The following is a 21942-nucleotide window of genomic DNA, read 5'->3' on the forward strand; positions in this document are numbered from 1 at the left end:
CCAAATATCTCTGTGGTTTGGTATCAGTTTGCTTTGTAAGCATCTTGGAGTATTTTACTGGATTTAAAAATGTTATATAAATATGTCATTATTGTTTCATTTGGCAGCATTGCAAGAAATATTCAGAAGCATCAGAGGCTGTTGAGTGTATTGGAGAGTTTGGACAATGGGAAGCCAATTCGTGAGTCTCGAGACTGTGATGTCCCACTGGTGGTACGACACTTGTATCACCATGCTGGCTGGGCACAGCTAATGAATGTTGAAATGAAGAACTGGAAGCCAGTAGGTTGGTACGAGCTCATCAACAAATGGAGACCACTTAGATTAGTCGCACACTGTCTCTGTATCAGAGGACTATGAACCTAGAACAGTAAAGCGAGGCCCTTCGGTCCAAAATGTCTGTGCTAAGCTAAACTAAATCTCTTCAGCCTGCACATGATCCATATCCCTCCATTCCCTGCATATACATATGTCTATCTAAAAGCTTCTTAAACACCACTATTGTATCTTCTTTCATTACCTCCCCTGGCAGCCTGTCATAAGCACCCGCCACTCCCAGTGTAAATTATCTTGCCCCACACAATTGCTTTGAACTTCCCACTCTCACTTAAATGCATGTTCTGTGGTATTTGACATTTCTACCCTGAGAAAAAGATCCTTTATTTCTGCTCTATCTGTGCCTCTCATGATTTTATAAATTTTTAGGTTTCCCCTTGGCCTCTGATGCTTCAGAGAAAACAACCCAAGTTTGTCTAGCCTTTCCTTATTGCTTATACTCTCTAATCCAGACAGCATTCTGGTAAGCCTCTTCTGTATCCACATCCTTCCCATAATGGGGCAACCAGAATTGTACATAATATTCCAAGTGTGCCCTAACCAAGGTTTTATACAGCTGCAACATGACTTCCTGACTCTTGTACTCAATGCCCCGACCAATAAAGGCAAGCATGCCGTACGCCGCCTTTACCCCATCAGCCTGCGTGGCCACTTTCACGGAACTATGGAGTTGGACCCCAAAACATCTCTGTACATTAATGCTATTAAGGGTCCTGTGTACTGTCCCCTTGCATTTGACCTCCCAAAGTGTAACACTTCACATTTGCCTGGATTAAATTCCGTCTGCCATTTCTCTTCCCATATCTGTAACTGATCGATATCCTGCTTTATCATTTGGCAACCTGTGGATTCTTATTTTGTTGAATGTCTCCATGGAAGGTGAGGTCTGCATCGTGTCTGTCCCTAATTTCCCTTAAGAAGGTTGTGGTGATCTACCTTGAACCCCGAAAGTCCTTCTGGTAAAGGTATAGAATGGGAAGTTCCAAGATTTGGATCCAGTGACAAAGATGGAACTATCATACTGTATATTTCCAAGGTTGGGCTGGTGTGAGGCATGGAGGCAGATTTGCAAATGGTCACGTTCCCATGCACCTGCTATCCTTATCCTCCTCGGGGATAGAGGTGGTAGATTTGGGAGGTGCTAGATTAGTCTTGGGGCATAACTGCAGTGCATCTTGTAGTCATGATGGTGGAGGGAGTGAATGCTGGTGGGACTGTGTGCCAACAAGTAGACTGCTTTCTCCAGTATTCAATTCCCAGACCAGGAACTTTAGTATAAAAATCTGGGCTGACATTTCAGTACAGGACTACATTTGGATCAGTCTAATACATGGCACAAGGATGCACATATTCAGCTAAATTTGGCGATAAGTTTTCAGTACCTATTAGAGCAGCCAAAGAGAGGCTGATGCGGGCATTTAAAACTGACGCACACATGGTCTGCATGCACTCCTGGGTATACCTTATGAGCTTTGCTTTAATTAACAAGGATCTCGCTGTCAGAGGTGTTATCAAGTGAAGCATGAAACCAAAGTCTCATCTCCCTTCTCAAGTCAGAATCAAAATCAGGTTTATCACTAACTTAAATGATGTGAAAGTTGTTTAGTAGCAGTAGCGGTACAGTGCAAAATTGTTAAAAAAAAGGAATAATGAAGTAGTGTTCATGGTAGAAAGCAGAAAGACAAGATCACATTTCAAAAGCATCGTGGTTCTTCCCTGTGCCCTGGCCAATATTTGGGTCTCTCAACATCACCAGAACAGTTATCGCCGTTAACACGTTGTTTGTGGGAGCTTGCTGTGTGTAAATTGTCTGCACTGCTTCTTGTGTTACAGCGTTAGCATTGGGTGCATGGACATTTCAAGGTAAAATTGCTACAAAAAAGCAAGTTCTTCCTTCTTAACTCCGTGTGTCACCTCACTACAGGAAGGATGTGGAGGCTTTAGAGAGGGTGCAGAGGAGGTTTACTAGGATGCTGCCGGGATTAGAGGGCATGTGCTATCAGGAGAGGCTGGACAAACTTGGGCTATTTTCTCTGGAGGGGCGGAGGCTGAGGGGTGATCTGTTGGACGTGTATAAAATTATTGAGGGGCATAGATAGGGTGGACAAGCAATATCTTTTTCCCATTGTTGAGAAATCCAATACCTGAGGGCATGCATTTAAGAAGGGGTAGGTTCAGAACAGATGTGAGGGGTATGTTTTTTACTGAGAGAGTGGTGGATGCCTAGAATGTGCTGCCTGATAGGGTGGTGGAGGCAAATTCACTGGGGGCTTTTAAGAGGGGCTTGGATGAGCACATGAATGAGAGGAAAATAGAGGGATATGGGCATTCTGTAGGTAGGAGGGAATAGCTATGTCGGCACAACATTGTGGGCCGAAGGGCCTGTGCTGTACTGTTCTATGTTCTAAGTTCTATGTATCTAGTCATAATACAGAAAGAACTGTGGTTCATTTACTAGTAGGTTTCTTTGCTTAATATTGAATTTTGCCACCAGATGGAGCCAGCAGCCCAGAAGTGACGGCAGGGAGAACAGCTTGGAAGTGTTCACTAGAATCTGGCTGCTAAGCCCCAAAAATGCACTTCAGTGAGACTGAAAACTGGCACAAACTTATTCCGAGTCTTCATCTGTTGCTTGTACTTTGCACACATATGTTTTTTTAATTTATCTTTTTTGGGATCTGGGCATGACTGCCAGGTTCCAGCATTTATTGCCAATGCTAAGGTAACCCTGAACAGAATGCTGGCTGACCTACTGACTTCCTCCAGCATCTTGTTCGTTGCTCTAGATTCCCGCATCTGCAGTCTCTTGTGACGCCATTTCTGATTTTATTTCTGATTTCCAACATCTGTATTTGTAAGACTTTAGGGCAATAGGGAGCAACTTTCTGAGCAACACCACAAACGGGGACAAGATTTCTTTTCAGGCAAAACTGCTGATTTACTTTGGTTCAGACTTGCATTTGGGTACATGGACTACAGTTTGCATTTGTGTAATGTAAGAAATGGTGATGTAAGAAACTGGTTGATTTGGTTAGGATTTATGTTCATTGTTGTTTGTGATTTCAATGCAAGATTGTTATCTGAAATCTTTATCTGTTGCTTGTGTCTTGTGCACATATGCTTTTTTTAAATTTATTTTCTTTTTTGGGATCTGGGCATTACTGGCAAGTGCCAGCATTCATTGCCCGTGCCAAGTTAACCTTGAACAGAATGCATTTAAGAGCTGATCACAATGATGGCTCTGGATTCACATGTGTAGGCCAAGCTGTACGAGGGTAGCAAGATACCTCTCCAAAGAACATTAGCAAACCAGATAGGTTTTGGTAACAATCCAGTACCATTGTGGTCATCATTACTAATGACTAGCTTTTGTTTTTAAATTCCAAATAATTAAGTTGCCACGGTGTAGTTTGAATCAGGGTGTCTGAATTATTACTCCAGGCTGTTGGATTACTAGGTTAATATATTAATGACTGTGCTGCTGCTGTAACCCAACTGTTTTAATTTCTTGCTGCCTCATAGAAAATAAGTTGTATCAGGCACTGCATGTTGCCATAGACAATAAGAACTTGGTAAAGGCAAGGTGGTAATTTGAGATGCAGCTGGGAGAGCAGAACCAAAACAAAATTGGGATTTGTGTTACAGTTGCTTCAGAAAAGGCTGAAATGCAGACCCTGGGCAGTCCACTAGCAGACTTTTTCATTGGATAAATTTTTGCAACATTTCCTCTCCCCTGCAGATGCTGGCTTTTGCTCAGCGTAATCTAACTGCCACTATGTGCAAGTCGATCTGCACTGTAATAAATCAGACAAGAGCAGAACCAAAGAACATACGATTAAAACTTTATTAGTTTAATGCTAGTGGGAGTGGGGGATACAGAGAAAGAGTAAACAGTGTAACCCGAGCTCTGTACTGATCCCACTCGGTTATCAGCCAGTCAGTGTCCCTATTATTTATACCCACTTCCTAGGAAACCTTCGTGGGAAGTTAAATTTACTAAGGCAGTTGGTTACAGCAACTGACTGGATAATCTACAAATATTACAAAAGACAAACACCCAAAAAGTAAAGGTACAAACATTATAAAAATAAACCGCATTAGAAAAAAAAGTTCATTTACACATTGCTTTGTTTCTCACCAACATTTGCAAACTTGTAGCCTTGACTATAGTCACCCCACGGTTGAAGCAATATCATGACACGGGAAGAATAGCGCACACCATTAACCCTTACATTGCCAGTCGTTAACCCTTACGTTTCCAGTTATCTTTTACAACTAGGCAAACGCTGCATCTTATTGAGGGAATCATTCTTCATATTCTCAAGCAGAAGTACAGCAGACTGTGGCATGGTTCTTTCATCACATCTTGGTCGGCATGGGCGAGTTGGGCCAAAGGGCCTGTTACCATGCTGTATGACTCTATGACTGTTCAAGCATGTAGTTAAAAGGGGCATCACAAATAGGAGAGGTGTTCCCCGTTGCCTGAGATTTCGTTTTCCACTTGATCACCTAAACAATCCTGGAAAAGATGCTGTTTGGGTTAAAGGCTGGATAGGAAAGGTTTAGAGGGATTTGGGCCAAACGCGGGCAAATGGGACTAGCTTAGATGAGAATCCTGGTTGGCATGGACCAGTTGTGCTGAATGACTCTAGGAAAGCTCTCTCTCCACTGCCCCTGTCTGGGTTAAATCCCCTTTGTGTCCTCCTGAACTAGGTATGGCACGATCTTAGGTGCAACATTAATCCCCCTTTACACTTGTCCATTAAGTACCTTGAGGGCAGGTACAGCAGAGGTTAGATGCTGTAAAGTGCTCTCCATCACAGTCCCATCAACCAGCTTGGCTAATTCTTGTGTTGAGTCCATCTTCATTAGTGTATGCCCAAATGTGAGTGCCATTTTCTTCAATTCCCACACTAACATCACTGGTGGCAGCCCTGACTGATAGTTCAGTGCCAAATTTAGCTAAATAAATACATCTTGTTATTTACTGTGAGTTGGGACTGCTCCAAATTCATTGCACATTTAACAAACTAAACAACATTTTTACATGAAATTATCTTGAGTTTGAGCCAGTTGAAAGATCAGACTCTTGGCTTGTGCAGGATTCTAATCCACTGTGGCAATACTCTGTGGAATACTGTACTGTAAGGTCCTGAAAGGCATCCAAAATTATGAGCTATACTTAAAATGTTGTGTTTCTTGTGTCTTTTTGTAATGATGAATCCTGTCTATTTTGTTAAACATCATAACATATAAATTCATTTCCCTCTTCAGGAGTTGTTGCTGCAATTGTTCCCTGGAACTTCCCTTTAATGTTGCTGACCTGGAAGATTTGTCCAGCTCTGGCTATGGGTAAGACATTGGCTATACCAACACAAGTTGGAATGTCATTGAGTTCAAGGTTGCAGAGGGCTTTATCTGAATAAGACAAGGCAAGACAAGACGAAACTGGAGAAAACTGTAGACCTCAGCTGGAGTACTGTGTGAAGTTCTGGTCACCACACTAGAGGGAAGATGTGGGAGTGATGGAGAGGGTGCAGAGGAGGTTCACCAGGAGGTTGCCTGGGATGGAACGTTTGTTTATCAAGATGGGCTTGAGAGATGAGCTCTGTTGTCTCTGGAGTGGAGGAAGTGTGAAGGAACTGGAGCACTTGAAAGATACCCATGTTACAGGGAGAACATGCAAACTCCACACACACAGTACAGGAGGTCAGGATTGAACCCTGTGCTGTTAGTGTGGGTTTCCAAACGGGTGCTCCATTTTCTTCATGGGTCTGAGAATGTGTAGGTCGGTGGGTTAATTGGCTGCTGTAAATTGCCCCTTGTGTGAAGATGAGTGGTAGAACCTGGGGGGAATAATTTTTTAAATTGGTAATTGATTTATTATTGTCATATGTACTGAGATACAGTGGAAAAACTTTGTTTTGTGTGCCATTCATATTGATCATTCCAAACATCAGTACAGCAAGGTAGTACAAAGGGAAAAGTGATAATGGAATGCAGAATAAAGTGTTACAGTTACAGAGAAAATGCAGCGCAGGCAGACAATAAGGTGCAAGAGCCATGACGTGGTAGACTGAAAGATCAAGAGTTCATCTTTTCATCTTAATCGTACAAGAGGTGTGTTCAAGAGCGAGATAGAAGCTGTCCTTGAGCCTGGTGGTACATTGTACCTTCTGCCTGATTTTGGGGGGGGGGGGGGGGGGGGTTGTCAGGAGAAGAGAGAATCCCTGGGGTGGGAGGGGTCTTTAATTATGCTGGCTGCTTTCCTGAGACAGCGGGAAGTATGGACAAAGTCGATGGAAGGGAGGCTGGTTTTCATGTTAGATTGGGCTGTGTCCACAACTCTTCGCAATTTCTTGCAGTTGCCATACTAAGCCATGATGCATCTGGCTAGGACGTTTTCCATGGTGCATCTATAAAGATTGTTGAGGGGATGCGCCAAATTTCCTTAACTTTCTGAGGAAGTAGAGTTACTGGTGTGCTTTCTTGGCCATAGTTTCTATGTGGTTGGACCAGGACAAGCTATTGGTGACATTTACACCTAGGAACTTGAAGCTCTCAATCATCTCCACCACAGCATCATTGATACATACAGGGGTGTGTGCTCTGCCCTGCTTCCTGAAGTCAATGACCAGCTCTTTAGTTTTGCTGACATTTGGGGAAAGGTTGCTGTCTTGACACTATGTCACTCGTCTCTCTGTCTCCTTCCTGTACTCCATGTCATTATTGGTTGAGATCCAGCCTATTATGGTGGTGTCATCTGTGACCTTGTAGATGGAGTTAGAGCAGAATCAGGCCATGCAGCCCTGATTGTATAGGAAATAAAGTAGGGGGCTGAGGATGCAGCCTTCGGGGGAGAATAAAATGCTTTAGGGAAGAATTAGTGTAAAAATGGGTGGTTGCTGTCAGCAGAGACTCAATGGGATGAAGGACCTCCGTGTTGTATCCCTTTGTGACTCTACATAGAAATTTGGTCCCTTTATTCCCGAATGAATGTTCATGGGAAGGTTCATGGGCTAGTAAAGGCAAACCATAGCACCACACACTGAGACAATCTCTGTTCACCTCTGGATATTTAAGGCATCTGTTTTTATTTCTGATACCCAACATCTGTATTTGTAAGCCATTAGGGCAATAGGGTGCAAATTCCTGAGCAACACCATAAATGGAGACAATTTCTTCTGAGGCAAAACTGCTTATTTACTTTGGTCAGACGTACATTTGAGCTCATAGACTACAGTTTGCATCTGTGTTACTTGGTAGTGTAAGAAATGGGTTGGTTTGGTTAGCATTTATGTTATTGTTTGTTATTTCAATGCTGGATTGTTATCTGAAATCTTTGTTCTCTGGGGTCGTTATAATAATCATGTTTGCTCTTCTAAACTGATGAGATAAGGAGCAACTGAGGTTAGTGCATTTTTAACTGGAAGAAAAACGTCTTTTTACAAATGTTTAGAATCCTGAATTCTCACCAACAACACACTCCAGGTATTCACAAGAATTTACAAACAACTCTCGTCTCCATCGCTAGACGCTGAAATCCCCCAGTGAGTGAAGTTCCCCATTGCTCAAAGTCAAAGGAGCCTAAAGGTAGCCAGAGGCTGCACAAAGTGTACAAGATAGAAGACTATCTTGCATCTCAGTCTCCGTGCAAACCTTGTAGCAACTAGATTTGGACAGATTACAAGGCATGGGTCTGAAACTTCAGCTCCGAGAGATTTTGTGGGGGGGGGGAGGGGGGGCAACATGAGAAATTTTATTTAGGCTGAAGGTAGTTATAATCTGGAGCAAAAAGCAAACTGTGGGAGAAACTTGGTGGGTCAAGCAGCGTCTGTGAAGGCAAAGGGATGGTCGACAATTCAAGCTGTAACCTTGCTTCAGGTCACAACTTCGGTGTAGAGTAGACCACATTGTGGACACCAATGCAGTACACTGTCGACTGCCCATTTCCCTCCACAGATGCTGCCTGACCCGCTGAGTTCCTCCAGCATTTTGTGTGTTGATGCAGTGCACTAAATTGGAAGAATTGCAATTGAATCGCTGCTTCATCTGGAAGTGGTGTAGGGGTCTGGAAGATGGTGGGAAGGAAAGAGGTTAAAAAGGTAGGTGTTGTATCTCCCATAGTTGAATGTGAAAAGTGTGTGAGAAGAGGAGTAGCTGGTGGAGATGGAGGAGACAGCAAGGGGAAACAGTTCCTGTGGAAGGGGAGGGGAAGATGTGTCAGCTGGTGGAATCCCATTGGAGGTGCTGGAAATTATGGAGGATGTTCTGTTGAATGTGGAGGTTGGTGAGGTGGAAGACAAGGGAACACTATCCCTGTTTTGAGAGATGTGTGGAAATAGAGGAGATGCATTCGAAAGCCCCATCAACCACGAGAGAGGGAAAGCCACAGTTAAGGAAAAAGGAAGGCATGTTAAAGGCGCTGGTGTGGAAGGTTTAGTCATTGGAGCAGGTGAGACAAAAAAACCAGAAGAATAGAATGGAGTCCTTGCTGGAAGCAGGATAGGAATAGATGTAGGTGAGATGACTGTGAGAATCGATGGGATTATAATGGATTTGGTAGCTTGCAATCACCTGAGATGGAGATAACGATGTCATGAAAGGGAAGGGAGGGGGAGAGGAATTCTGGATACAGAAGGGCCACACAGTAAGGATTCCAAGCCAAAGAAATGGGTATGGAGGCAATGGAAGAAGACCAGTGTCATGATGGGCTGTGCTCAGTAAGATGGGGATGCAAGAGAATGAAGCTGAAATCTCTGCTAAGGATTGATTCCCTCTGATTCCAACTGATCAGTCCTCACCAGAGGACAGTTTCATTCCCCTTTGTCCTTACCTGCCTTTTTTTACATCCATTCTTCCAGCCAACCAGGAGTCCAAATAGCCTTTCCAAGTGAAGCACCAATTCACCTGTACTTCTTGCAATTTAATGAATTGCGTTAGGTGCTCACGATGTGGTTCGTCTGCGCTGGAGAACCCAAATGCAGACAACTGCTTCGCAGAACACCTGTGCTCAGCAGGCAGTGGAGCTGACTCTGAGTCTCTAGTCACCTCTCACTTTAATTCTCTGTCCCACCTTCACTCTGACTTCTCTCTCTCCAACCTCCCTTATTGCTCTAGTGATGCCCAGACTAAACTTGAGGAACAACACTAACATTTTGACGTTACAACTCTCAGGACTTAATATTGAATTTAGCAATTTTGGGTCATTTTTCTTCCCCAACAGATGTAGCAGGACCTTTGTTTCAATTTGTTATGTTTCAGTTTGTTTCTGAATCATTTTGTTCTAACTGCCATTTGTAAAGTAATTGTTACCTTGACAACTGTGGTTTGCGCCCTGAGGCAGACATTCCCTCTTCTCTCCACCTCTCCCCCTTTGCATTTTAAAAACTTCTCGCATTTCCAGTTTGGTTAAGGGCACTTGAGCTGAAATAATGACCATTCTTTCCCAACTGATGCTACTTGACCTGCTGAGTGCTTTCCAGCATTCTCTTTTTGTTTTGGATTTCCAGCATCTGCATGTTTTTGCTCCAAAAAATGTTCTCGTGATGTCCATAGGATAAAGGAGCAAAATTAGGCCATTCGGCCCATTGAGTCTGCCATTCAATCATCGCTGATTTTTTTTTCAGCCCCATTTTCCCATCTTCTCCCCATGACCATTAACCCTCCTACCGATCAAGAAACTATCAATCTTCGCCTTAAATCCACCCATTCATGCCTGCCTTAGTGACACTCCTGACCAACATTTATCCCTTACCAATAAAATTCAAATAGGATAATTTTTCTCTACTGTTGGGGAACTTTCTCAGTGGAAATTGACGGCCGTGAATTCTTAGAACTGTGGATAAATTATTTTTTATTTTAATCAGTTGTAAATCACTTTGTGAGCTGGATATTAAAGGAATGTGGGGGGGGGGGGGACAGGAAAATGGTGTTTGAGGGAGAAGATCTGCTATAAGCTTGTTGAATGGCGGAGCAGGCTTGAGCGGACAAACACTTTTGTGTTCCTATCCTGAAGTTGTGAAAAATATAAACGTATCCTCTACTCAAGGACAGCTTCTACCCCTCTGTTATTGGACTCTTGAATGGACCTCTCATGCGCTAAAAGATGAACTGGTGATCTCGCAATCTACCTTGTCATGGCCCTTGCACTTTCTCTGTGACATTACATTCTGCATTCTTTTTTCTTTTTACTGTTAGAGTCAAGTTTATTGTCATATGCACAGGTACGTGTATGCACAGTTGTAGCAACATCACAGGCACATAGCATCATATAAGCAGCATTCACAAGAAAAGCATAAATTAAACATGAATTATACAGAATTTTTACAAGAAAGAACACAATTAGAACAAAAGAAAGGTCTATTTTAGTACAAAGTGGTCACAGTGTTGCTAAACTGTAGTGATTTGGGTTGTGCCGGTTGGTTCAAGAACCAAATGGTTGAAGGGAAGTAGCTGTTCCTGAACCTGGTGGTGTGGGACTTCAGGCTTCTGTACCTCCTGCCCGATGGGAGCTGTGAGGAGATGGCACGGCTCGGATGGTGGGGATCTTTGATGATGGATGTTGCCTTGAGGCAGCATGTTAACTCAATGTAGAGTTGTAGAGCAATACAGTGTGTAATTATGTATGAAATGATTTTTCTGGATGGAGTGTAAAACAAAAGCTTTTCACTGTATCTCAGTGCACGTGACAATAATAAACCAATTTAGTTCAATTTCTTTTTGGCATCTGAAGACTAACAGAGTTACATCATCAATATAACCTCCTCCAGTCCATCCAAACCTCAAGAGCTGCAACTGCTGGATTAATATGTCTATAATGTGGTTTAAAAATTGAGATACTTGACCATGGATGTCAGTTTACAGGTGTTTTAGCTGATGCTGAAAGGTAGCATTGGTTCCTTAAGTGCCCATGTTTGGTCTGATTGGCCTGTATTCTGCAGGTAACACTGTGGTGTTGAAGCCAGCCACCTACACGAGACTCACTGCCCTGCTGTTTGCAGAGATCTGCACAGAAGCTGGGCTCCCTCCCGGTGTCCTCAATGTGGTGACAGGCAATGGAGCATTTGGCAGCAAGCTGGCAACACACCAGGATGTGGACAAGGTCGCCTTCACAGGCTCTACTGAGGTACCGCAGCAGACAAATTCTCATATACATTTCCCTTAAATCTGTTCAGAATGATTTTTTGCTATTTTGTGCTTTAAATCACCCCTGTTGAGTCACAGAACAATACAGCATGGATATAGGCCCGACCAGTCCATGCCGACCACGTTGTCCACCCAGCTAGTCCCAATTTCCTGCGTTCAGCCTGTGCCCTGCCCCTCCATGTACCTATCCAAGTGTTTCTTAAACGTTACTATTGTACCTGCCTCAACCACTTCCTCTGGCAGCTCGTTCCATATGCTCGCCATCCTCTGCGTGGAAAAAGTTGCCCTTCGGGTCTCTTTTAAATCTTTCCCCCTCACCCTAAACCTCTGCCCCCTAGGTTTGGACTCCCCTACCCTGGGGAAAAGACTGTTACCATTCACCTTATCTATGCCTCTCATAATTTTAAGCACTTCTATAATCTAGTCCTTGTGGATGGTAACCCCATGCAGTCTGTGGCTTTTATTGTCTGATGAGATTTTGCCTCCTTACAGCACATTGTATAACTGGCACGTATCCAAAACCTAATGATACACGTGGCAAATGGACTTCAATACTGGAGGTTGTAAAGGGCTGATCCTTTACAAAGCACAGAATTATTGACTGCTGTTGGCCTTTGAGGTGTACACGTGAACCTGACTGCTATCCAGCGATAACCACTAGAAAGCAGGAGATTTTCACGCCAGAATAAGCCCACCTTTCACAGTTGAATATCGCCATGAATGATCTCATTAGGTTCCTCAAGTGACGGACAAGCATTCGTGCAACGCATCAGAGAACTGTCAGCATTCATAAAGTTAGAAATCATTAGCTTTAGAAAGGGAGAGGATAACATTGTCAGAGAAGTTAGTTGGGTGATGAGGTGCAGGTGGTACATATCGATGACAAAACATAAGAGCAACAAACAGTCTGCTGGAGGAACTCAGCAGGTCAAGCAGTATCTGTGGGGAGAGAGGAATTGTCAATGTTTCGGGTCGAGACACTGCGAGTGGAGAGGGGAGATGGTTGGTATAAAGAGAGGGAGTGGTGAGACAGGAGCTTGAGGTGATTGGTGGACTGAGGAGTGGTACAAGCTGACAGGCAGGTTGTGCTAGGTAGGGGAGGGGAGTGAGGGTGGAGTTGACAATTGACGTCGACAACTCCTTTCCCCCCTCAGATGCTGCTCAACCCACTGTTCTTCCAGCAGATTGTTTATTGGTCCCGATCCCAACATCTGCATCTCTTGTGTCTCCGATGAAACATAAGACTTGTAATGTGCTCCACAGGTGGGACGTCTCCTCCGCCGAGCTACAGCCGGCACTGGAAAGAAGTTGTCACTGGAACTTGGTGGGAAGTCTCCCTTTATTGTGTTCGACACTGCCGATCTGGATAGTGTGGTGGAAGGCCTGGTTGATGCCATCTGGTTCAACCAAGGACAGGTGAGTGGTGGTGAGAGTTCAGACCATGCAGTTAATGCACCCTGTTTGCTAAGGATGAGCTCCAGACCCCAAGCATCATGAACCAGAGAGGATCTGCCTGCAGAGACCACTTCCTACATTTAGTGGAATTGAGATTATTTTATTTGGCAGTAATGAACTTTCCTTAAGATTTAACAGATTGTGGTGATAATGTTTAAAGGGATTTTAACCAAGATGGCAGTCCATTCGTAGTCACAGAGAGAGACGACATGGAAATAGGCTCCTCGTCCCTCGGAGTCCACATCAGCCACCCATTTACACTGAACCTATCTTGATCTCATTTTGTTTTATTCTCCCCACATTCTCTTCAGCTCCCCTACCCTCACAGTCCCCTCCACACAACTTACAGCGGCCATTTGAGATGCCTTGAGCACCCGGTGGAAGCCTACACGGTCACAGGGAGAAGGTGCAAACTCCACACAGACAGCACCAGGGGTCAGGATTGAATTTGGGTCTTTGGTGCTGCAAGGCAGTGGTTCTACTGTGCTGCCCATGAATCACACTGGCCTCATTTCTTTGGGCTAGGTTGCTAGAGAAACCAGTTCCTGACCATCATTCAGTGTCCCTTCTGAAAGTGCAATTGTGAGATTGTGTTTGATTAAGCCTGGCTAAAATTCAGCCAGTAGCCCAGTCTTTGTGTTCCAGTAACCTTAATGTCTCGGTTTGTGTATAAATTATGGGCTAGGTATGAGTATTGGGGTGAGTCCATTGGCGTTGAGATTTTAATAATACTATATTATTGTCCTCTACGTTGTCCTCTCCCTCCGCACCTCCCCAACTCGCCCTTCTCTCTTGTCCACTCCTGTCTCTTTTATCTTCCTCTCCTCCACCTACTCTTTCTGTCACAGAGGCTACTACTGCCCAGCAGCTGGAGGCAGAACCAGATACCACTACTCAGTCCTGGACATCGGGCCAGATCAGTTTGGTCTTGGCTTCATTTGAAGTTAATGTAGGCTGTTGGGCGTGACTGAGGGGTGACGGCACCATGCTCAGCAGTGGCAGAGGGGAACTGAGAGTCCAGTAGTAGAGGGCAAGGGGCCATAAATGAATAATGGAAGGTATTGTGAAACATTTCTTAAATAAACACAGACTTTTTTCCCTATTAGCATATGCGATTAGAAGCTAAGAAATGCAAAAGCAGAATGCAGGATATCAAAAATTCAAATAGAACAGCTGGAAATGCTTAACAGGTCAGGCAATATCTCTGAAGAAAAACTGATGTTGATATACATTTGAGTTGATTCCATGTGTTAATAACAACTAATGTGCAGCTGTAGTTACTTTTGAAATGCTCCTGCTGAGAATAGTTAACTTGGCACAAACAAGGAACTAAACTCAATATCAACTGTGTGGCCTTGTCCCAGGTGATGGCATTAGACTCTGGTTCATGAAGGGAAATATGTTTATAATCACTTGCTGCCACTGTACATCATTTACAGGAGCTGACAATGACGGTCTCTCTGTGGTCAGTTTCACAATGATGGCTAGTATTCTAAATGGACATACTGTACCACAGTGATACGACCGTTGAAGTTGGGTTAGCTGCATGAGTGGAGTCAATCAAAGGGAGCTTTATTTTGCAATGCTAGGCTTGTCCCACCAAACTCTGAAGAAAATAAGAGTATCATTCATCATCCCTCATAAAGATTTTCATTTGTCGCGGGTGATGAATAACCAGAGACTTGCCAGAATAGTGCAGCACCGATGGTGTTCCTTCTGTTGTAGGTGTGCAGCGCAGGCTCCAGGCTCCTGATGCAGGAATCGATTGCTCAGGAACTCACTAACCGACTGATGCAGCGCATGCAGTGTCTACGGGTGGGTGACAGCCTGGATAAGGGCGTTGACATGGGCGCACTGGTGGATGAATCTCGGAAGAAGACAATCACAGAGTATGTAGAGGAGGCAAGGAGTGAAGGAGCAGAGGTAAGAACTTAAAAGGCATCCATTCCTTAACTTCCCTGTTCTTCAAAGTTGTTATCCCTGGCCAATATTTAACCCTTAATCAACATTTCTGCCCGAGACCTCAAGAAACTGCAGAGAGTTGTGGACACAGCTCAACACTTCACGGAAACCAGTCTCCCATCGGTAAAGCAGCCAGCATAAACCCACCCACCCTGGTCATTCTCTCTTCCCCCTCCCATCGGACAGGAGATACAAAAACCTGAAAGCACGTACCACCAGCCTCAAGGACGACTTCTATCTTGCTGTTATAAGACTATTGAACGGTCCCTAGACTTTTGGCCTCATGATCTACCTCATTATGGCCTTGCACCTTATTGTCTGCCTCACTGCACTTTCTATGTAACCACTTTAATACTGCTTTCCCTTGTACTATCTCGATGTACTGATGTGATGAAATGATCCGTATCGATGACATGCAAAACAAAGTTTTTCACTGTACCTTGGTACACGTGACAATAATAAATCAATTTACCAATTTAATTTACCATTACTGGAAAAGAAGCCCAGTCTAAGTGCATTACCTTATCATTTTGGGTACTTGCTATATGCAAATCAGTTGCCCTATTTTCCTGCATTCTAAGGATATCTCACTGACAGGAAAGCACTTTCGAGACATCCTAGGATTTTCAAAGGCATTTTAAAGATGTATATTTTTCTTTGGATTTTTATGGAGCCTCAAAGGCGAGTTTGCACACTCTCTCACACATTCTCATTTTAGGTATTTCAGGTGTCTGAAGGAATGCCGCAGAAAGGTCTCTTCTACCCACCCACCCTCATCACCAATGTGAACACAGTCTCCCGTGTGGTTCGTGAAGAGGTAATTGGAATCTTCCTTAAAAATAGTTTTATTTTGTTGAGCGAAATAATTTATTGCAAACCTTCTCTTTAATATCCTTCAATTTGTATAACTGTGATACATTAGCTGAAATGCACTACATTTAGCCCAGCCTGTTGCTCCTTGCTGTTCTGTATTCTGACTCGCTCTCTTTCTGATGTTGATTCAATTGTACCTTAAAATAAATGTCTCTCGTTATGCCAGCAAGTGACTTGCAAGCCCAAAATTGCATCACATACCACAGACAGCAGCTGGTCAGTGTGAAAGGGAGGCACAATTGTCTGCAAAGCTAACTGGTAGACGTTACAACAAGGTACAATAAGTAATTAGGAAGGAAACTGATATGCTGGCCTTTATTGCGCGAGGATATGAAATGGAGAGAAAGATGACTTTAATTATATAGGTCCTGGCGAGAACATACCTGGAAAATTCTCTTCCGATCAAGTCTCCCTTCTTATAGAAAGATATACTAATAATAGAGGGAGTGCAATGAAAGTTCATCACACTGATTCCTGGAACTGGTGGGGAATTTAGCAGACTGGGCCTCCAGTATATTCTCTAGAATTAGGAAAAATGAGAGGTGAGTTTATTGAAATATGCAAAACATCGATGGGGCTTGTTTAACATCTCGTCCAAAGGTTGGGTGGCACAGCTGGTAGAGCTGCTGCCTCTTAACTCCAGAGACCCAAGTTCAATGCTAACTCCAGGCTTCTGTCTGTGTGGAGTATGTACCTTCTCCCTGAGACTGTGTGGGTTCCCCTCAGGTGCTCTGGTTACTCCCATGTCCCAAAGACGTGTGGGATTGTCAGTTAACTGACCATTGTAAGTTGTCCCTAGTGTTATGAGTGGTAGCATCTGGGAGGAGGTTGATAGGAAAATGGCAAGAATAACAAATAGGATTAATGCAAATGGTGTTTAATGGTCAGTGTGGACTCGGTGGGTTGAAAGACCTGTTTCTATGCTGTGTATTTCTCTGGTTCTAAGGTTCCCGTAGGGCTTAACAGGGCAGATGTGAAGGTGATGTTCCCCTACCTGAGTGTCTGGGACCAGAAGATAATTCTAAAGTAAGGGTCAGCCAGTTCAGACCAAAAGAAACTTCTTCACCCAGAGGACAGTCGATCTCTGGAATATGTTTGTGGGCCCTCAGTCACTGAGTTTATTCAAGATGAGTATTGGAACATTTTGGATAATAAAAAAAATAGAAGCACAAATGGGTTAATACTTGAAAGTGGAGCTGATGTAAAAGATCAAGGGTGATCTTAATGAGGGGCTGAAAGGCCTACTCTTTTTATATATGTTTGTATGAAAGAGTCTGGGATTTTGTACTTCCTCTCCTCCCCCTGAAATAATTCCTCCATGGAGTAGCAAACCTACATTCATAATGCTGGGTAATAATGGAAGGGTGTTTAGAGCCAGAGGGAGATACAGCTCGGAGTCCATGCCGACCATCAACCACTCAGTTACACTAATCCTATGTTCATCCCTTTTTTGTTTATGGTTCTCCCCACATTCCCTTTAACTCCCCCAGATTCTGCTATTCACTGACACACTACGGACAATTTACAACAGCCAACATCTTTGCAACGTAGGAGGGATCTGGAGCTCCTGCAGGAAGCCCATGTGGTCACAGGGAGAATGTGCAAATTCCACATTGTGCCAGAGGTCAGGATTGAACCTGAGACACTGGAACTATGAGGAGGCAGCTCTACTATTTATGTCACTCTGCCTCCCTGGTTGATTATAGGAGTTACACAAGTTAATCTTATCCATTCCTCATTTGGTCTTCCTGAGGCATGTTAACTTGTCACAAAGAAGATTTGTAGTTTGGAATTGTTTGTGTCCTGTGATTGAGTTCTAAACATTTGGATATACCTGGTTTAAAAAAAAAGGAAATTAATGATGAATATTGAAGGGTGAGTAGAAAATGAACCTACCTATACACTCATGACTGCGTGGCCAGATTGTGCTCTAACTCCATCTACAAGTTTGCAGATGATACCACTGTAGTGGGCCATATCTCAAATAGTTATGAGTCAGAGTACAGTAAGGAGATCACAAGATAAGGGAGCAGAAGCAGGCCATTCGGCCCATCGAGTCTGCTCCAAGGAAAGGGAAATAGAAATGAGAAATGGGGAATGGGGGAAGAAGAAGAAGAAAAAAAACTATTCTAATCCCAATTACTGGCCTTATCCCCATATCCCTAGATATCCTGACTATTTAGATATCTATCTATCTCCTCCTTGAACTAGCTTCCACTGCTGTACGTGGCAAGGAGTTCCACAAATTCACCACCCTCTAGCTAAAGATAGAGAGCTTAGTGACTTGGTGTCATGGCAACAACCTTTCCCTCAATGTCAGCAGAACAGAAGAGTTGGTCATTGACTTCAGGAACAGGGGCGATGCACATGCTCTTGTCTACAACAATGGTGCTGATGTCAAGAGGGTTGAGAGCTTCAAATTCCTAGGAGTGAGCATCACCAATAGCCTGTCCTGGTACAACCACAAAGACATCATGGCCAAGAAAGCTCACCAGCACCTCTAAATCCTCAGGAGACTAAAGAAATTTGGTATGTCCTCTTTGACACTCACCGATTTTTATCGATGTAATATTGAAAGTATCCTATCAGGATGCATCATGACTTGGTATGGCAGCTGCTCTGCCTGGGACCGCTAGAAACTGTAGAGAGTTGTGGACACAGCTCAGCACATCACTGAAAGCAGCCTCCTTACCATGGACTTTGTGTACACTTCTCACTGCCTCGCTAAAGCAGCCAACATAATCAAAGGCCCCACCCACCCTCGACATTCTCTCTTCTCCCCTCTCCCATCAGGCAGAAGGCACAAAAGCCTGAAATCACATACCGCCGGGCTCAAGGACAGCTTCTATCCCACGGTGATAAGACTATTGAATGGTTCCCTAGTATGCTAAGATAGACTCTTAACCTCACAATCTACCTTGTTAATGACCTTGCACCCTATTGTCTGCCTGCACTGCACCTTCTCTGTAACTGTAACACTGCATTCTGTCATTGTTTTACCTTGTACTACCTCGATGCACTGTGTAATGAATTTATCTGAATGAACAGTATGCAAGACAAGTTTTTCACTGTACCTCGGTACATGTGACAATATTAGAATTGGAATTGGTTTATTAAAAGGGAGGGTGATGAGGATGTTCATCAGCGGGGAGGTGCAAATGGTTGAAGGAACAGCATGTGAAGCTTAAGCCAATCATTTGAACCAGCAAGTTATTTTAGTTATTGACAGAATAATCCTTGCTTTAAACTAGTGGGTATATCAGTGTTGTGGATCACACCTGTTGCTGAATTTAAAGAATGATTACCCCTTAATTCTTTAGATATTTGGACCAGTTTTGGTAGCCATGACATTCCGCACTGCAAAGGAGGCTATAACTCTGGCAAACAACTCTTCGTATGGACTTGCGGGCAGCATATGGACTGAAAATCTACCGTTGGCACTGGAGGTGGCGATGAGGTGACACAATATGCTTTTGCAGTTGGTTGATGATTTCCTCTGTAGTATCCTTTGCTTCATTCTCTCTCACTCTCTATATCTCCCTCCAAACCTCTCTGCTTCCTTTTACTCCTTGGTTTTCCCACTTTCTGCATTCCTTTGTGTGGATAACTCTGGACCCATTTGTTGTTGATATTCCTGATTTATTGACGGACACTCTCTTTAGTTTGAAGGCTGGAGCAGTCTGGGTGAATGGGCACAACATGTTTGATGCTGCAGCTGGATTCGGTGGTTATAAAGAGAGCGGCTTTGGACGAGACGGAGGGAAAGAGGTCAGTCTTGGAATACTAATGAAGTTGATGTGGAGCTTAAAGGCCACAGTTCCGTGCAAGCATGGATGACTTATTATAAATGTTTTTATTCCTATTGACTGTATTTGGACTAAAGTACAGTAAGTGTTCTCAGCACACAAAAGTCAAGTTGCAAAACAGAGGTTGAAAATTTGATAGCTGCTGGGGGTGGAAAGTGGAAAAGAAGGGGCAGGGGGGAGGTAAAAAAAAATTGCTAGTCTCTTGATCGCAAAAGGAAACGAGGAGGAACATGAAAACTCAGGAGATGTGTTGCCATCCTGCATTGAAAACATTACTGTCCAGATTCTGCAGGTAAGGGACTGCATTGCTGCCAAACCTAAGAATCTGCCTGTGAAGATTTAGTAAGCTTTGTAGTAGCGATTATCCAAGGTTCTCAAACGTTTAAGTCTTGCAGCATCTGAGGGATATTTGTGTCATGCAGGGGCTTTGAGTTTATCATGTATATTAAGTAGACCAAGAAAGTCAAAGTGGAGTTTATTGTCACATGCACAAGTCCATGTGTGCACAGGTGTAATGAAAAACTTACCTGCAAGCAGCATCACAGGCACAGAGCATCACATAAGCAGCATTCACAAGAAGAACATAAATTATACACAATTCTTACAAGGAAGAACACAATTAGAACAAAGAAAACAGACCATTTTAGTGCACAGTGGTCATTGTGTTGCTAAACTGCAGTGATTAGGGTTTTTGCCAGTCAATAGTGTTAATTAGTTTTGAATCCATACTAGTGTATGGAATCCATACCCGATGCGCACCTCCATGAGTTGTTACTTGGTCTGGACATTCACAGTTGCCCTTTGACCCTCCCGTACCCTGCTCTCCTATCCAGGGCTTGTATGAGTATGTGAGGCCTGCTTGGGAGGAACGACCCAACCCAAAGCCAGGAGAGGTCAAATACAAAACGTTTGCAGCTGTGCATGGAGCAGATCTTCCACCAATCCCAGGACAGGTAGCACAGCCCACGCTACTCCAAACTGATGCTGTTCCAAGGTACGATAATGTGCAATTTGTGCCACTAAGTCCTATAAACCCAACTGCCTTCAAATACTCAGGTGACTCACTGCTGTTCTGTTTGTCTGCAGTGTTGACCGTACGTATAAAGTATACTATGGAGGTGCCCAGAAGAGGCCTTACAGCATGTACTCGCGCCCCATTTTTGACCACAAGGGCAAGGCCGTGGCTTATGTCGGTGATTGCAACAGGAAAGATGTTCGAAATGCAGTGGAGGCAGCTCATGCAGCAGCTCCAGGGTGAGTGGTAATGACAGTTCCACTATGAAATAAATCCACACTTTGCTACTGCCAAGAAAGCTCACCAGTACCTCCTACTTCCTCAGGAGGATAAAGAAATTTGGCATGTCCCCTTTGACACTCACCAATTTTTATCGATTAGAAAAATAGGGGGCTATGTGGGAGGGAAGGGTTAGATAGCTCTTAGAGCAGGATAAAATGTCAGCACGACATTGTGGGCTGAAGGGCCTGTACTGTGCTGTAGTGTTCTATCTTCTATAGAAAGTTGTGGACACTGCTCAACACATCACAGAAACCAGCCTCCCCTCTATGGATTCTTGTCTATACTTCTCACTGCCTCAATAAAGCAACTAGCATGATCAAAGACCCCCACCCACCCCAGATATTCTCTTTTCTCCCCCCTCCCATCGGGCAAAAGATACAAAAGCCTGAAAGCACATTCCACCAAGATCAAGGACAGCTTCTATCCCACTGTTATAAGATCATTGAACGGTTCCCTAGTACGATAAGATGGACGCTTGACCTCACAATCTACCTCGTTATGTCCTTGCACCTCATTGTCTGCCTGCACTGCACTTCTTCTGTAACTGTAACGCTTTATTCTGCATTCTGTTATTGTTTTACTTTGTACAACTTTGATGCACGGTGCAATGAATTGATCTGTATGAACGGTATGCAAGACAAGTTTTTCAGTACATGTGTCAATAATATTCCAATTCAGTTGATCTCCTTTATCTTTATTGGGGTGATAGAGCGAAAAAGTTGGCCACCCTTTGGGTGAGGTCAGTCTCCAGTGTGAGTAGATACAAGGCAAGAGGTAGGTAAAGCAGATTCCAGAGTGCAGCAGGCACTGGAAGAATGACCTTGAGTTCTGAGGTCTACCTTGGCAACTTTATGAGAATTCACTGAAGACTTTAATAGGTGACATTTGAAGTACAGAGTGGGCTTCCCCAGAAAAGAAGAATTGGAGCATCTCTGAAATGCAAGGAAACGCTTTTACGTAATGGTGGAAGTTTGGAGCTGGTGGGAGTTGATGACAATGTCGTCAGAATAAAGGGACTAGGATAAATGTATGATCAGTGTATATGAGTGGTTGGTGGGGTGCAGG

General features: G+C 43.7%; 1 protein-coding gene across 2 annotated transcripts in view; it reads left to right on the forward strand.

The window, feature by feature from the left end:
- LOC127585506 (aldehyde dehydrogenase family 16 member A1-like) overlaps positions 1-21942 on the forward strand; it is a 52042-nt gene that overhangs the window by 5119 nt on the left and 24981 nt on the right. For both annotated transcript variants that reach the window (XM_052043017.1, XM_052043019.1), the window contains 10 exons: positions 108-286; positions 5611-5688; positions 11280-11464; positions 12748-12900; positions 14665-14862; positions 15620-15718; positions 19095-19231; positions 19437-19542; positions 20414-20574; positions 20667-20834. In XM_052043017.1, coding sequence (XP_051898977.1) covers positions 108-286; positions 5611-5688; positions 11280-11464; positions 12748-12900; positions 14665-14862; positions 15620-15718; positions 19095-19231; positions 19437-19542; positions 20414-20574; positions 20667-20834 — 1464 coding nt within the window. The remainder of the gene's footprint in view (positions 1-107; positions 287-5610; positions 5689-11279; positions 11465-12747; positions 12901-14664; positions 14863-15619; positions 15719-19094; positions 19232-19436; positions 19543-20413; positions 20575-20666; positions 20835-21942) is intronic.

The sequence above is a fragment of the Pristis pectinata genome, chromosome 33, assembly GCF_009764475.1.
Source record: "Pristis pectinata isolate sPriPec2 chromosome 33, sPriPec2.1.pri, whole genome shotgun sequence".
Taxonomy (NCBI): Eukaryota; Metazoa; Chordata; class Chondrichthyes; order Rhinopristiformes; family Pristidae; genus Pristis; species Pristis pectinata.